The sequence below is a fragment of the Octopus bimaculoides genome, chromosome 2, assembly GCF_001194135.2.
Source record: "Octopus bimaculoides isolate UCB-OBI-ISO-001 chromosome 2, ASM119413v2, whole genome shotgun sequence".
Lineage (NCBI taxonomy): Eukaryota > Metazoa > Mollusca > Cephalopoda > Octopoda > Octopodidae > Octopus > Octopus bimaculoides.
In genome coordinates, this window is record NC_068982.1 from 107,105,020 (window position 1) to 107,123,219 (window position 18,200).

Here is an 18,200-nt window from a genome sequence, read left to right on the forward strand (position 1 = left end):
ACACACCACCATCGGTTGTCAAGTGATGTTGGGGAGACAAACACAGATACATAACATATACATGCACATACATATATATATATATATATATATATACATATATACGACGGGCTTCTTTCAGTTTCCATCTACCAAATCCACTCACAAGGCTTTGGTATGCCCAAGGCTATAGTAGAAGACACTTGCCCAAGGTGCCACGCAGTGAGACTGAACCCGGAACCATGTGGTTGGTAAGCAAGCTACTTACCACACAGCCACTCCTGCGCCTATGTATGACTTTGATACAAAACTGATTTACATTAGTTTTCATTTCTGTCAAAAGCACTGAATGATTTTTTTCTCTCTTTACTGACAGGATGGATGCCACATTGAAGGAACTTACTGGATTAGTGAAGGAGGTGAACTTAGACGCACGCAGAAAGGGGACATACTTTGATTTTGCTATGGTTTATCCTGACTTAAGACAACAGGTGTATCGTTTACAAGATATTGGCTCCACACGTTCTGGCCACCGTGGTGCAGATGATAATGTTACTTTGGCTAGTAAAAAATTCACAATTGGTGACTATCTGGATATAGCAATAACTCCTCCACGCTCAGGACCATTGCCCATCTCACGAAGAGGAAGACCCTACTAGTACTGACCAAAACATTGTTTACATGTATATGTTTCTTTTGATAGCTCATTTAATCCAAATCTCATCATTTATTGGTTTCACAATAAAATCACAAAAGTTATTGTTTGTCTTTCCTTTTTTTCACAGTATTTATTGGTGTAATATTTATGTGAAATTCAATGCTATCTCGCCCACTTCATCATCGTTTTTACATTCTCACAAATCAATGAATATTTCTATATTGGAACAAGCATTTTTAGCTTGGATCAGATTATCAGAGTATTTATCACTGAGAAGACTAACTCCGGTTGAAACGCTTACTGGCAATCCATTGGCATTCTGAGCAAAGCCTTGTGTTTTTTAACAAGTTTCTTTGAAAAGTTTCTCTGAGACAAAATATTACAGCTGGTGCCATTCCACATTTGTATAACATTATAAATGCTATACACACTGGTATTTTACTCATTTTACCATGCTGACATATGATAGAAGCAGTCTAATTGTGATCAATTATCATTTCTTTTGTAAGGTGTAAGGTTCAGCATCTTAAGATCAACCTTCACTATGTCTTCTGCACTGCAGGTGTCCTCCACAAAGATTACTTATGTACCCAACTGTTTTCTTTTGTATGCATCAATTATCTGTACCAGTAGTCCTCTTTCTTGAGCACTGCTTCTGAATCTTCTATTGCCCATGTATTCTTCCAGCTCACTTACTTGCACCATCTCTTTCATGCATGGTATTACATATTCATTGGAGCATACATGCTTCATTTCTTTCCAGCTTTTTCATTCTCTTCACATTCAGTGCCTGTCTTTCTACTGTTCTGAGCAACACTTTGCATAAGCACTATACAATCTACCTTTCACTTGCAGAGAGAAACGCCTTTGTTGCCAACAGAGGTAATAGATTTCTGAACTTCTTGCCATCCCTAAATATGGCTATTATGCTTTTACAATACACAACCCCACTGCTGATTTGATCACCTAGGTAACAGAAGCTGTTAACTACTTCTAGCCAACCTTCTAACAACTCTTGTTTTTATATCTTTACATCTGTAGTTATTCATTTCTGTCAGCCTACATGAGATCCCCCTGCACCTTTCATACATTCATATTATTACAGTAAAGAGTTCTCTCTAACTCTTTTACTGCACATCTTATTTTTTGGCTGATTCAGCTGTGAGAACTAAGCTAGTCTTGAAGTCTTTGACAATAAACAGGGGGTGCTGTAAATTGACCACTGATGGACACCTACTTGATTGATAAATTCTTCACTGAATTTGTTCTTAAACTTTGCATAGCACTCACCCACCATTCATCTACACTCGGTTTTCGTAGTGACTGCTAGACTAGGATCATGGTACCCTGCCAAAGACCTTCTCCAGTTCAGTGAACGGTAAGTATAGTGGTTTGCTCTTGGCTAAGAACTTTTCCTGTTGTTGTCTTACTAAAAAGAGGCATTGGTAATTCATCATCCTGGCACAAATCCAAACTGCATCTCTAAGTTAATTCTCACCCAGATAAGCTGTGCTTTAATTTTCTCTATCACTCTCATAACTTAAGATTTCACTTTGGTACTTCTTTAATTGCTTTTTCTACTAAAGTATATCTTCTGCTCTTGACAGTATTTCTATTACATCAGTCATTAGGGATATCATTTCTCCTTACATGACTTGAGTGACTATGAAAGTGATTTGCATGTATTCTACTTGAAGAAATTTTCAAAATCTCATTGGCTACCCCTGTTAGTCATGTTGCATTTCCTGTCTTCGTATCCGTAATGGCTTTGTCAACTATATACTAATCAACTTCAACAGCTGATCCCTACTTGAGGCAGTCTGTTTCTCTCCCAGACATTCTCCTCATTCATGCAGCTTCTCAGTGTCAGTGACTGCAAATGCACTATTATCATCACTGACTGCATCTTGATTCACACTGTTTCACAATTCATAATCCTGAGTCACACAGCCATACATTGGCAAACCTCTTTCAGTTTCTCTCCTTGTAGATATATCTGATATCCAGCTTCTTTTCTAGCTACCTCATATTATTCTTTGCTCTCCTCTTCCATTCTTTCCAGGCCAGATGAAGTAGATCTGTGATCAAAATTATTCCTGTTGTGACCATCCTGTCTTATTTTTCTTAGCATAGTGTGGCCTAAACTACATTATCCAGTCTTTTTTTTTAAAGATAGGGCATTGTTATGTGAAGGAGATTTGACTGCTCTGTTTAGCAGGTTGTATGACTACATAGACTTTCTCATTGGATTGAACCACATTGTGTTTAGTTGCAGGTCAAATTGGAGGAAACACTTAGGATAAAAGGTGTTCCAATTGTGGCCATCCTGTTTTTTTTTTTTTTGTATCAGACATTTCATGTCTCTGGTCAGATTAAATAGTATCCTCCTTTATTATTAAGAAAGACATTCACAATATGTTTTAGATGAGATTAAATAATACAGAACTGATATTTCATTACAAAATATAACATTTTTCAAACAATTATGTTAAAAATGAAAAAAAAACAAAAACAAAAAAACAATACAAATTCATATTTTGTTTTAGTTTAAATTACAGAAAAAAATCTTTATTGTGTAGAAATATGCTTCATTGAGTGTGGCTAGCTTTAAAGGAGTAATAAAGTCATGCAGAGAAGCCCTAAAGAAATTTTAACATTTTAACATGGCCTACAAAGATGTGACTTGAAGAAGAGTTGGCTGCTTACTTCTCACATTGAGTGACCATGTAGAGCCTCCTCCCCACATCCCTCTCTGTCTTAGGTAAAGCATTATTAACTGTCTAACAAGGTTGGATAGTTAACTCTTTAAATGTAAAAATTCTAAATATGCAGAACCAAGATTATTGACCTTTTCATGTGGGGGTCATATGTTTAATTACAGTGGCAGCTATCTTATTGTGTTTTTTTGGTAAAACTTACAAATCTGTATGTGTGAAAACATTTATTTTAATAATGTTTCAATGCTTTCTCTTTTGGTGGTCTGCAAAAATCAATGTAACACCTGAAAAGCAGAAGTCTAGAAACAAAACAAAGATCTTTTTTTTTTCTCTAATGTTTTTATTCCATTCAAACCAAATTTTACATGGTTTTCTGTTTTGGTAGAGGTACTATTTTTTTTTCTCAATTCTATTTCCATATAGTTTTTTGTGTGTAACATAGAAATTGTTATAAATAAGTAACTTATAAGAACTGCTACATTCATGCACAAAGATGTTTAGAAATAAGAACAGGATTAACAACACATTTTAACAAAACATTTTGAATATGGAGAGTGTTCTTATGCCTGGTTCAAGCTTTTTGCTTTTTATATTAGTAATTGAAGTATTGTTTGTTCATGGAAATTTTTTCATTCAATAAACTAATTCTTTCACTGGTATTGCTACAGATAATATATTTCTAAATCTCCTCAGACTCTGATGTTTAGCTCACTTGATGTGAAGTAAAGAAGCGATAAAACATTTCTTTGATATGATACTGACTAATTATAGATGCTAGCCTTGATAATCTGGTACCTCCTCCTGGTAGCTAAATGAACAGGTTGTCTAGTACCTTCTCTACCCAGCTATTTAGCCTTTGTGTAAAGTATGATGGATGGGAATTTCCAAACAGCATATACTCAGTATGTGCTAGTTTTACTGTATTTTTGTCTTATATTATCTGCACTTTTTAAACTATTATACACTATCATTTAAACAAACACTTGACAGTTATTGAAATAAAAGAAAATATTTTCTTAAAGCACAAAATTACTTTAGCGATGAACTAAATACATGTCTTATATGAAATTGATTTGTTTTTTTGTTGTGCTCTTCTTGTCAAATCTTTACACCACTGGATGGTAATTTAGATGTTCACACTGAACTCAGGAACATGTGGGAGGCTGAATGTGACTCAAGAAAACTGAAATTTCAACACAGAATGCACTGTTTCTCAACATTGTTTTAGAGCAAGACTAAATGTATATTCTTACACAAAATTAATAATCTTATTTCAATAAATGCTAATTGAGAGGATTAAAGGAAACTATAATTATCGAGTTTTCTTTGTATCAAGTTATTCAAAATGATATCTATGTCTTCAAGTTGTGATTCTTTAGCATGATATGCAATTTAATTGAGTGATGTGTGTGAGCAGTAAAAGTGAAGGAAACATGGTGGTGTAGTTAAAAAGTACTGGCAGTGGGATGTCTATGGTGAGACAGGCAGTGAGATGTTAGTAATTGAGATAGTGAATTGTGAAGAGTGCTGGGGAAAACATGAAAAGTTGGTTAAAAGATGGAAAGTGAAAGAGGTATTAAGAAGGTGACAATGAATTTGAAGAATTTTGGCAAATAAATCTTATGTGATTTTCTGAAAGTAAAATTTGCACCCTTTAAGAAAAAACTTTAGTAAGAAAGAAAGTGTAAATAAACGTCTAAATATGATGGTACATTTGATAAAAATTAAGACTACATATGATCGTCAACCTCTACTATAACCATTATCTTGCAATCTTGGTTGCTTCAACATACCTGGCTGACAAACCCCATTCTTTGTAGTTGTGTAGGTAGCAGCAGAAGAGCATCCAGTTGTATAAAGAATTGCTTCAATATACTAAAAATATTGCAAAATCATTCTACCCATGGTAATGTAGAATGAGTATAAAACAGCAAAAATGTTACTTATTTGTGGCAAACAGAAAATGTAGACATAGGATGAAAATAGATATTGAAATGGCATAAGCTGATGGTAAAGGATGTCTAGAACAGAAATAAGCTAAGGAATTTTGAGAAAGATGTAGTGAAGACAAATTTTGCTATTTAAAAATGTAAATTTTGTCGGCAGTAATGAAAAGAAGGGAGTGGATTATTCATTAAGTCTGATTTTACTTTGAATTATATTTTTTAAAACATTTTAAAGGTTAGTCTTTGTCAGTTTATTTTCATTTCATCACAACTTTGGTCTGTATTTCAATGAGATTATAAAACTCAGTATGTATGTTTTGGAAACGCTTTAAAAACTCCTTTCCTAGACATTTATTTGTGACATTTGTGACCTTGAAAATATTTAACACAGTAATCTTATTACTGCAAAAGTGACCTTATGTTTACTCTTTGATGTTTTCCACAACCATCTTATGAATGCCTTTCTTTTGCAATTAGAAAGTTAGAATGTGATTTATTTATGAACTGACATTTACATGTTTTACTTCACTCTAGTGCTTATGGCTGTAATCTTACAAGCAAGTGAAGATATAAGTCTAAGCAATTTTAAGCCTTGGAAGCAGATTTAACTAGAAATTGTTTCATGTCTTGTTTAAATTATTTAACTTTTAGTATTTTGCCTAAAATTAATTTCCTCCTTTATTATTAAGAAAGACATTCACAATATGTTTTAGATGAGATTAAATAATACAGAACTGATATTTTATGACAAAATATAACATTTTCAAACAATTATGTTAAAGAAAAATGAGAAAAAAAAGCACTTTCTTCAACAGAATACAAATTCACATTTTGTTTTAGTTTAAATTACAGAAAAAATCTTTATTGTGTAGAAATATGCTTCATTGAGTGTGGCTAGCTTTAAAGGAGTAATAAAGTCATGCAGAGAAGCCCTAAAGAAATTTCAATGACCAAATTTGAACCTCCATTAGTTGTAGTTACTTCAGGTTGTGGTGTTTTTAAAGTTGAGTTAGGTTTCTCTGTAGTCACTTGAAGTGCAAATTCTATAGGATAGTGGTCAGTGACCTTTTCAGCCTGAAAAAGAAGAAGAAAGATTTGGAAATATGCAGTATGAAACCATTTTGTAAATTATTGATTAAACATAAAAGAATTTAGTTAATAATAAAAAAAAAAGATAATTCTAAAATCAAATGATTTAAAACAAGCTTGAAATAATATGAATATTGATTCTTAAATCAGGTATTTTGATGTGCTTTAATTAGCAACGTAAGCCTTAAGTACTGGAAATAAGGTATGATGTTGAAGCTTTGATTAAATTATCCCAAATTGTTCTATTGCCAACTCTGTGTACAAGAAAGGGAAAAAAAAAATTTTAAATAGAGTAAACTTCCTTCTTAGATTGAGTGAAAAAAAATTAAACCATGTTTTCCTCAAGAAAGCATTTGAGTGGTTCCAGCATAAAGATGTATGGATAACAAGAAAATACAGAATTATCTCTCATCTTTTCTGGTAAAAGAGCATTACTTTACCACTATTTTAGAGAGAAAACTGTCTTATACTTTATAAAACAATCAGAGTTCTGCAGATAACAGATGCAAGGAGTTACTTTTTATTCCAAGTCAACTTTGAATGAACAGTTTTATGATTAGAAGTGTTCAGTCATGATTATCCCAGCTTTTTGTGACTACATTGTCCCATATGTGCTTTTAAAATGAGAGTGTGTGATTTAAGGGGGATTTGACTACTACTTCTAGTAGGTCAAGGCTCTTTACTATTTGATGGTTAAAAGAATGAAATCAATTCTTTTAATTTCAGAAGAAGAAACAATGCCATGATCTTTGTAGGCCATGTTAAAATGTTCTTTCATGTGAATATCTTCACTAGAAACAATTATATTAGTATTTGGTGAAGAGATAAAAGCTCAAAATATTGCACAACCTTTAATAAAAGTAACTGCATGGAAACATGAGCTGAAAGGGGCTTCGGGGAAGCTGTACTTATAGAAGAGAAATGAGTTGATTGAGATAAGTGCTTAGTGAAGGATTGAGGAGTAAAACAGAGTGAGGGTGATAAGAGGAGAAGAAGCAAGAATTGACAATTTAGAGATGAGAAATTGTTTTGGGGATTTGGAAAATCACTGAAGAATATAAATAGGTAAGGAAAGTAATTAGTGCAGACTATTCAAGGTGGTATCAGTAAAAAGAAACATTAATTTATATACAATGCCAACAACTCATTACTTCTAACACACGCATGTTAATGAAAATGTAAATCCATTTTGAGCAATAAATGTTAAGTTCAGAAGTTTTAGATAGAATCACACAAATTATATAAACACCTCCCAGTTTCAAAGTGCTATTTATTTTTATTTCTATCACAATTAGTGAACATTAGTACAGGTGGTTACAGGTTTCCAATGAGCCAAACGCTGGTTCACTGCATTTCAAGCTGTGAGTAACAGTTTGGAGCAGACAAATGTTACATGGGATTTCATTTGACATGCATCAGCCTTTCAATTTTTTTTTTGATGATGTTTACATCTTTTGCTGATATACACATGCAAGCGTGATATTCATGGAATATATAAGCAAGATAGGATCCTCAGGCTCCTCTTGTAAGGTAGGGACTGAGTAAGCATTGATTATGATGACCTGTCCAAGGGCTCAAATTAAAATATTCTTAGTGGCAAGTAGATTAAAATGAATAATGATATGAATTCTTGAAAAGTTGTATAATTCACTATATAGAACCAATATAATAATCCTAGTTTAGAACAGATATTACACTGTGACCCCTACCATATATTGATTATATTCTGTCCATTTCAAGTTAATTATGGAATGAATAAGTTACAAACAAACAGTATTGATTATGATTTACTGCTTCAATTAATGTGTTGAGTTACATTGAGAGGTTTACCATTTTTAGTTAAGTACCTCACTTTCTAAATTCAAATATTACAGGGTCAATCTTTTTTTTTTGTCCATCCAGGATCAGTAAAAGAAGTGCATGTTTTAAAATAGAATCAAGCCAGTTAATTATACCAAACCCCTACAAAGGAATCTTAGGTCTATTTCAAGCAAAAACAATATAATCAATATTTTAAGAAATGTAAAGCTTTATAACTCACCATTTGTGCTGAAAGTTTATATTCTTTATCAAAATGGAAGACAGAACCAGCATCTTGAACTACATGTTTCAAATTGCTGCCAGTTATAATTGCCCTGTGAAAGAATACAGACATTGAGTAAGAACAGATTATAAAAGTTGAAGTTACTTGTAAATTAGAAATATCTTGTTTAACCCTTTTGATACCAGCCTGCCTGAAACCACTCTGTAGTACAAATGTCTTGTTTTCAAAAGTTCTGAATTAAAATCTTCCACCAAACTTAGTCACAATTTATGTTCCTAACACTAGCTTAATAATAACTAAGTTATTTTACTAAATTCTTTGTTATATTTAAAATTAATTGAAAGAATCACAGAGTATCATCATCATCATTTAATGTCCGTTTTCCATGTTGGCATGGGTTGGACGGTTTGATTGAGGTCTGGAGAGCCAGTGGCTGCACCAGGCTCCAATCTGATCTGGCAATGTTTCTACAGCTGGATGCCCTTCCTAATGCCAACCACTCCGAGAGTGTAGTGGGTGCTTTTTATGTGCCACTGATACAGGAGCCAGTCAGGTGCGCCTGGCATTGATCACGTTCAGATAATGCTTTTTATGTGCCACCAGCACTGGGGTCAGTCAGGGGGTACTGGCATCGGCCATGTTCAGTTGGTGCTTTTTACGTGCCACTGGCTCAGGAGCCAGTCAAGCGGACCTAGTATTGACTGTGTTTGGATGGTACTTTTTATGTGCTACCAGCACGGGAACCCATCACGGTACTGGCCACAGCTATGATATTGGTTCTACTTGACTCAACAGGTCTTCTCAAGCATATCATATCACACGATGCATCAGGGGTATTCAGTATCTCAACAAAAATATGGTAACAAAAGGGTTAAGATATATATTAATAGTTGTTGAGAGCTCTGAATTTATACCTCCAGATTTGTCTAAAATATCTAATAACAATAGAGATTATGCATCAGTATGTATATATGTGACCAAGAAAAATTTTCCTTTCACTTTCCCTAAATAAGTCAAAATTTACACATTCCCTAAAGCTGATTGCTTCACTGAAATAATGAAAGTAACTGACATTAGTTTATTAACTTGTTAACCCAACTATCTACTCTGAAGATATGTAAGTGTAAGACATGGAGAGAGAGAATTGTTCAAGAGGGAGATGAGACCTGGCTGCTCGACCTGACATAGATAGTAGCCAAAATTTTTACAAATAGCATTCAGTTACTTCCAAATACACATGACAGTATTGTTACAACTGAAATGCCTTTCATAATAGCTTTGTTTGATTACGACTTATCTGTGTAAACACAGCAACAACAAAGTAATAAGTTTACATCAAGCCAATTGAGAAACGTCTTTGTCCAGACACTTGACTGACTAGACATAACTTCCAAATTTCTCTCAAATTATACCTTATGACCTTAAATTAAATAAGGACACACTTTAAAAATGTAATTCTATACACAGAAACAGAAGGTTTATCTTGCAAGTTTTATGGAACCTTACAAGTACCAGTGGCATGAAAAAAGCACCCAGTACACTCTGTAAAGTGATTGATATTAAGAAGAGTATCCAGTTTATATATATATATATATATATATATGCCATGATTAATCGTTGACCAAACACCATTCAATTTTTTTTCTCCGTGTTTTTCTCCTTGTTTTCTCCGTATTCTTTCTGTTGAAGAGCATAGCTCGAAACGTTAAAGACTTTCTCTATTCCCGAGCGTCAAACTAATACATCCTTTTGTTGTTTACACCACCTGTCCTCATCTGTTGTTTTTTTTCATACATTCTCCCATATATATATATATATATATATATATATATATATATATATATGATGATATGTAACTACATAGAAACATATATGTATGTTCGTGTATTTCATGTTTTTTATTTGTCCTCCTCCACCATTTGACAGCTGGTGTAGGTTTATTATGTCCCTCTAACTTAGCAGTTCAACAAAAGATACTGATAAAATAAGTACCAGACTTGAAAATAAGGCCAAGAGTCAATCTGTTCAAATAAATCCTTCAAGACAGTGCCCCAGAATGGCCCAATGATAAATAAGTAAAAGGTAAAAAATAAACCATAAGCTTAAAGGCAATAACACACCTTGTACTGTGAACAAAACTAAGAAATATTTTCATAAGAAAAGTGTGCCACATGGGAATAAATTGTTTTTATGTTTAAAAATAAAAGTTATTAAAAATTTGTGCTGTGGAGATTTAATGATTTGCTAAAATGGGTAGGTACAATAAAATGTTTTGAAACAGCGGCCTGGTGTAGAGGCATGCAAATTGGCTAGTTTTCTTTTAGTAGCAATATAGTGAGATAAGGAGACAGTTGAATGGCTCACTATGGTTGAAAGGTCAATAGTTCATATCTCTTGTCATCATTGGCTTCAAAGACACTTAAATTTCAATGGTCCTTAGCTTTAATGACAATTTACTATTAAATTAAGCAGGAGCTAATATGCATTTAAACCTCTATCTATTAACTATGTATTGTTCATGAAGAAGAAGTCTGAGAAATTTCCTTTCCCCAACTTCAGTTATTATTCTATGTGCCATAAAGTTAAGGACAGATAACTCCTTGTAAATAGTGTAGGCCGCTGAATAATTGAGGAGAGATTTACTAATATACAGAACTGAACTCATATTCTCCACTGAACAAAAGCTTCAGTCTCAACTCTGATAGCAATAGCAACAAGGATAAGCTCAAAGTTACTATCACACAATATGGTAACAGTAGTGAAATAAATAAAATATGTATCACACTGTAGCTGTGTAGTTAAATGCAACCTTCTTAATCATACAGCAATGACTGCGCTCTTTAACATGTGATCTACATATAATGACTGGAAGTGCAATCACCAGAACTGAAAATCAAAAAGAGAAAATATGTACACTGGAGTGGTCTCCACATCTTTTCTTCAGATAAGCTTGAAACCCAAGAATATTCCAGATTTCTAAAAAGAAACTGAAGCTTAGAGCATATAGCATTAAATGTCCTGCACAGATATATTAGAAGAAAAAATAAACAAGAGCACTCAGAGCGCAAACCTCTGCCAAGGCAACACCAACGTCCTCACAACAATTAGCTAGAGATGGCTTTTAAAATGAGAATATCCAAAATAAATTCAACTGCTCTCACAAACGAGAATACTAAAAATGAACCCGACAGCTCTCAGAAATTAAGTAAAAAACAGAAAAAAAAAATCCAGAATCCTTGTCCGGTACCAGATCAATCCAAAAATCAAATCAGTCTGTGCTAGTCACGATGCCAAACATCCCTGAAAGTTTCATTTGAATCCATCCAGCAGTTTTTGAGATATCTGCTCCATGGACAAACAAACAAACAAACGTGACTGAAAACAATACCTCCGCCTTAGCGAAGGCAGAAGTAATAAATAGAGAGAGCACAGCATACAGAAATATAAGCCAAAGATTATCCTAAAGGTTTTTTTAGCAGGAATCATATAATTACCATTAGTCAAAATGGTAATTATATGAGCTGGCAGAAACGTTAGCATGCTGGGCAAAATGCTTAGCAGTATTTCATTTGTCTTTATGTTCTGAGTTCAAATTCCGCTGAAGTCGACTTTGCCTTTCATCCTTTCGGGTTCGATAAATTAAATACCAGTTGCATACTGGAGTTGATCTAATCAACTGGCCCCCCCTCCCCCAAAAATTTTGGGCCTTGTGCCTAGAGTAGAAAAGAATTATATGACATGAAATGAAGGAAGATTACAAATTTAGTTAATCTTTTAATCTTTTACTTGTTTCAGTCATTATACTGTGGCCATGTTGTGGCATTACCTTGAAGTAGTTAAATCAAATGACTTGGCCCCAGTAGGTATTTTTTAAAGCCTGGTACTTATTCTATCAGTCTTTTTTACCAAACTGCTAAATTATGAGGGACGTAAATGCACCAACACTGGTTGTCCAGCAGTGTTGAGGGACAAACACAGACACGCACGCGCACACACACACACACACACACATGCACGAAACACATAATTATGACGGGCTATTTTTAGTTTCCATCTACCAAATCCACTCACAAGGCTTTGGTCGGCATGACGCTATAGTAGAAGACACTTGCCTAAGGTGTCACACAGTAGGACTGAACCTAGAACTGTATGGTTGAGAAGCAAACTTTTTGCCTCGCAGCCACGCTTGCATTTTGAGAAAAAGAAAGTTCAATAGACCTGAAATTGGGAAAAATTAATTAGTCATACTCACTGGTCATAAGTACAGCTGTTATCCTCAACTGTTGTATCATCAGAGATCAACCACTTGTAACTCATATCCTTCACAATCAGTAGATTTTTTTTGCATTCATCATTGCAGTATTGACAATCTGTGTTCAGTGTACCCATGATGACAAAATTTTTCTGACTAACTTTCTTCTCTAGCTCATTTATTACTTCAACAAGTGAATCCATTTCCTCCTTTACATTATCTGAATCCACGTGAATACCAATGATTGTCACTTCAGTTATATCTGAAAAATAGGAAGAAAATCATAACTTAAAGAGAGGGAGAAAGTGTGTGTGTGTCTGTTATTTAATTTCTAATTTACTAACATTTATTCAGTTTGCATGCATGTATGTGTGTGTATGTATGGATGCATGCATGCATGCATATATGTATGTATGTATGTATGTATGTATTGAATTTCCTGAGGAAGAATTTAGGCAAGTGTTGGTTGGTTGAAATTAGTCCAGTTTTTTCATTTAAATTTGTGGTTAGAGTAGCAAATATGGCAGAGTAGCTTTACTCTAATAGAGAACTTGCACTACTTTGATATGTTCCTAAATGTCTGTACTTTATCTAGCAGTCAATGGGATGCTTGCATTTTCTCCTTTGTATCTGACTTACTTCTATGTTTTGAAAGTGCTATGTTGTTTTCCATGTTGGAATGATGAAATGAACTGTTGTGCTAGATGCAGATAACTTTTGAAGTTCTCTAGAGGTCTTGTATAGCTTATTGATATGTTACCTATTGACACATCAACATGTCGTATAATGTCTTTGTCTAGGCCTTTATCCTTTAAGAGACAAAGGTTTATATTTCAGCAGTATTTGCTTGTTTGCAAACTTTTTATATTGCTGGCTTTTGTGGCACTAGACTTGTTTTTCATGCAGTTTAGCTCATCTTGATGCTGTTTCTGCAGAACAACTAATAGAATTTATTACTGCTTAAGTAAAGTTTCTCTGATTCAGGAGAGAAAATGCTTTGCAATTCTGGTTTTCCCGTTGATAATGTATTGTGGATTATACCAAATAATATTCCTCTTCTAAATAGTTTTAGGTTCACAGCTAGAGGATTCCACCACGTACTTGATTGCTCCTGTGTATCAGGTACTTGAGAGTGCTTAACTTTCAGTGGGGAAGGCTTGTGTAGGATCAGCCACACTTTTTAGAAATGCTGATAGAAGAAAGTTGATGCAGTTGTTTGCCATAAACTCAACGAACAACAAGATTTTATATTAGAATTGAAAATGTGCACTTAGGTACCAAACTAGAAATATCTTAAACCCTTGTTCATACATACACACATACATACAACACACACACACACATATATATATGTAATCCATTACAGCACTTACCTAGTGTACCTAATCATTTCAATCACCTGTGAACTAAACCTCCATACTTATATATATATAACTCTAACTCTTCGAAACGCTCAGTTTTAGAATGGTGGCAGCTGATGAAGGAAATGTTCTCTATGTGGCCTGTGTGTTTTCTGTACTCTGTTTATCATTTTGTCCACATTTTTTTTTTGCAACGTCCTGTACCCAGATATGCATCTATATATACATGTAGATGTAGGTATGTACATACATGTACGTATATATGCATATACTCATTTATTATTTGTATTATATATATATTTACATATCATGTAAATACATGCCCATTAACTCATGTGAGTTCATCTGCCCCTTGATGGATGTTTTTTCATCCTGTAGGGCAGTGATTTTCAAACCATGTGCTGCAGCGTACTGGTGCACCTCAAAAAAGTAAGATTATATTTCAAAATATGAAAAATACAAACCAAAATTCACTAGAAAGTTCAAATATAAATGTCAAAGTGGCAAAAAACTAAATACTAAGTTCTAAACTAGGAATGAGAGGTGGGTGATTGTGTCATTCAATTCATTTAGGCTAATTATGGTATGACAGTGTTATCCAATTTTCAATCTGAAATTTCATAAGGATATGAACTAAATTAGCATCAAATTGATGCCTCATGGACATATTCAGAGCATGACTATGCTTCAGTTTATCTCAGCCATAGCCTCAGCAGTTTCCTTTTAATAATAAATGTGAAAAATAAATTATTGAATTAAAATATACAATGTTGAAATAAATCTTTTAATACATCCTCACATATTGCGGCTGTATTTCAATTTATTTCATTCATATAGTGGCATAAATTTTCATCTTTTCAATTAATTTTGAAAGACTTCTCAAAAGAGTCTGATAATATGTGATACGCTGCCTCTTTTCACAGCTCACTGGCCACTTGTCTCAGCCTCAGTTTGACTCTGGTAGTAATCTGTGCTCTTTGTGCAAAACAATTCATATTAACAGACTAAATTACCCATAAAATGGAAAAGTTTAAGATGAAACATAACCGTAACGATTATGAATCTGAAAGTAAACGTTCGCCAAAAGCAAATAAGTGTAGTGATAATAATGCGAAAGCTCGACCCAGTCATAAAGCAAGAAATAAGCAAGATTCCGCTCTCAAATAATACAATCCACAGGAGAATTATGAATTTATCTGCTGATATAGAGGAAAATGTATAGAACAAACTTTAGAACTTAGAATTTGCTGTACAGGTTGATGAATCAACTGATATTAGCAACAAAGCACAATTACTTACAATTATTTGCTTTATTGATGGTAACCAAATCACAAATCAGTTCTTTTGTTGTGAAGAAATGCCACTCACTACAAGAGGTCAAGATATTTTTGACATTTTATTTGCCTACCACGGAAAATGGAATTTATCCTGGAATTCCTGTGTTGGAATATGTTCTGATGGGGCACCATCTGTGATAGGCTTTATGAAAGGTTTTGTATCACTCATACAACAGCAAAACCCTAATGTTATATGTACTCTTTGATTCCTACATAGCGGGGTACTAGTTTCAAAAACAATACCAGTTGAGTTAAAGCAAGTATTAAACCAAGTTGTATTAAAAGTAGGCTGTTGAAGTGTTGCTTATTTGAACAAATTTGTGTTGATCTGGATTCCCAGTACAAGTGCTTACTTTTACACACAAAAGTCAGATGACTCTCAAAAGGCAAGGTGTAGCATTGCATACATGAACTCCAAAAGGAATTGCATGCATTTTTTAAAGAAGAAAAACATGAACACTTCTTGGAATATCTACAATGTGAATTTTGGGTTTCCAAGCTGGAATATGTAACAGAGATATTTGAACAACTTAATAACATCAACACAAGTATGCAAAATAAAGATGAAAACATTCTCACTTCGACAGATAAGCTGGTTTCATTTAAAAACTAAGTTGTAATTTGGAAAAATAGAGCTAAAGGTGCTAAGTTTGAAATGCTTCCCTTAAAACGTAAAAGCTACATAAAAGAAATGACTCCTATTGTATTTGAACATTTGACAAATTCGGAAGAAAAAATAAACTTTTATTTTCCGTCATTGAACACAGAAGAATATGATTGGGTTCGAAATCCCTTCATAAAATTCCATCTAATATTGGTCTCAATATATGTGAAGAAGAGGCATTGACATCTATATCCAATGATTGTGGACTTAAAATCAAATATGCTGTGCTGAGTTAACTATTGATACATTTTGGATTGCTATTATAGGAGAATACCCCTCAGTAGTAAAAAAACGCTTTATCCGTTTTGATGCAGTTTTCCACATCATATTTATGTGAGTTGGGATTTTCAACCCTCAGTAACATCAAATCCAAAAAAGAAAGAGGCTTCATTGCATCGAAGAAGAAATGAGGGTTTGTCTTTCTCAAATACGTCCCAATATTGAATACATTTCCAAAAAACATCAAGTGCATGTTTCTTATTGATAACTTTGCTTCATATATTGAATAAAAAGTAAGTATGTGCAATTTTTCTGTATTTTTAACTATCTATTTATTACTTTATTGTTTATGCTATGCTAATATGTATAAAGTCCCTTTTGAATAAATTTTAGAATTTATGTACAAAGTGAACCAAAATATCTTGACTTCTTGTAAGGTGTGCCATGAGTAAAAAAAGTTTGGCAACCACTGCTGTAGGTTGTTGAAAAACCACAGTACTCACCAAGCAGTTCTGGTGATGTTACAAGTTTAGTCACCGTGCAATGGGTAGTACTCTGTTACATGTTACCAAGAGCACTCAAGAGTGACAAAGCATACATACTCATACATACGTACATACATACATACATACATACACACATACACTCTTGTTGAGATGTATAAATGGAAGAAAGACAATACATGTAGTAGAGGTTATTGGTTCAGTTGAAGTTCATGGTCAACATCGATTCATCACTGACATTTTTACTACTTGTGACCCATCAAGCAGCAAAAGTATTGTTGATGCTATAAGTCAGATTGTGTGTGTGTGTATGTGTGTATGTGCATGTGTGTGTGTTTGTGTGTGCGTGTGTGTGAGTGTGTGTGTGTGTGTGTGTGTGTGTGTGTGAGAGTATGCACACATGTGTACATGCATGCGTGTGTATGTGTGTGTGTTTGTTTGTGTCATGCAGCAACTTACAAGGAAATGCTAAAATCTGTTTTAAAAATCCCAAATTCTAAAACTTACCATCATAGGGCAATGAAAATGTACCAACAAGCGGAGGTCTGCGAAACAAATTTGCTGTTTTCTTAGAAAGAGTTTGAGTATTGTACTTTATGTGTTTCTTCCTGGAAAAGTAAAAGAATAAACAATTAACTTTCATGCATAAATGTAAATTTTCTATTTTATAGAGGAGAAGAAATAAAACTGTGCTGTTTATAGCAGCAGATTTATTCATTTTATGCAGAGAAGAAAAGCACATGATAAATACTTTTTCTTTTTTCTTTTTTTTTTCAAGTTGTTACAAACAAGTAATTATTAATTCAAGCTAATATATTTTTCCTTAATATTGAATGATCTCTAAATTTGTAGATAATCCAGTTTCAACATATTGTGCATTGTCAGTGCAGACACTAGGATTACAGTCTTATGTCAGTTAAAGTAAAAAAAAAATAAGGGTTTATGTTGTTTCCTTTTCAAAAAGATAGAAAATGATGCAAAATGATAACATTGATACCTTTAGATTAGAATAAAATTAAAGTGAATGATAGTTATTTTGCTGATAAAGCTTGGAGAAGTTGATCACATGTTCAAGTATTTCAGAAAATTTCCATTTAATTATTTTTCCTCTGTTGGCTTCAACCCACAACTTAAGAATTAATCAAAGAAGTCAGAGATTATTTGATTTATGAAGTGTTGCAGGCTGACCATTTCTATGCCAAAATGTCCAATCTTCTGAAATCTGAAGTTTTTTCACTGTGAAACTTGAGACAGAAGTAAAACTTTAAATACATTGTTAAACAGAACAGGAGGAGACACATGGGATGGAAAGTTGCTGAAGAGGTTACAGGTGTGTGATGAAAGATTTCCAGATAATGGACATACAATAAGAACAGCAATAAATAACTGAAGAATGAATATGTAGTGCATGTGTTTATTTGGCGAGAGAAA

The 18,200-nt window shown here is 33.6% G+C and overlaps 2 protein-coding genes across 2 annotated transcripts in view; one reads left to right on the forward strand and one right to left on the reverse strand.

The window, feature by feature from the left end:
- Positions 1 to 738, forward strand: part of LOC106871017 (histone deacetylase complex subunit SAP18) — a 9,141-nt gene extending 8,403 nt beyond the window's left edge. Inside the window, exon 3 of the mRNA XM_014917274.2 lies at positions 356 to 738. Coding sequence (XP_014772760.1) covers positions 356 to 638 — 283 coding nt within the window. The 3' untranslated portion in view covers positions 639 to 738. The remainder of the gene's footprint in view (positions 1 to 355) is intronic.
- A 2,477-nt stretch (positions 739 to 3,215) lies between these two features.
- Positions 3,216 to 18,200, reverse strand: part of LOC106871016 (deoxyribonuclease gamma) — a 93,675-nt gene continuing 78,690 nt past the window's right edge. Inside the window, exons 4-7 of the mRNA XM_014917271.2 lie at positions 17,277 to 17,377; positions 12,686 to 12,947; positions 8,431 to 8,524; positions 3,216 to 6,374 (exon numbers count right to left, since the gene is read on the reverse strand). Coding sequence (XP_014772757.1) covers positions 6,201 to 6,374; positions 8,431 to 8,524; positions 12,686 to 12,947; positions 17,277 to 17,377 — 631 coding nt within the window. The 3' untranslated portion in view covers positions 3,216 to 6,200. The remainder of the gene's footprint in view (positions 6,375 to 8,430; positions 8,525 to 12,685; positions 12,948 to 17,276; positions 17,378 to 18,200) is intronic.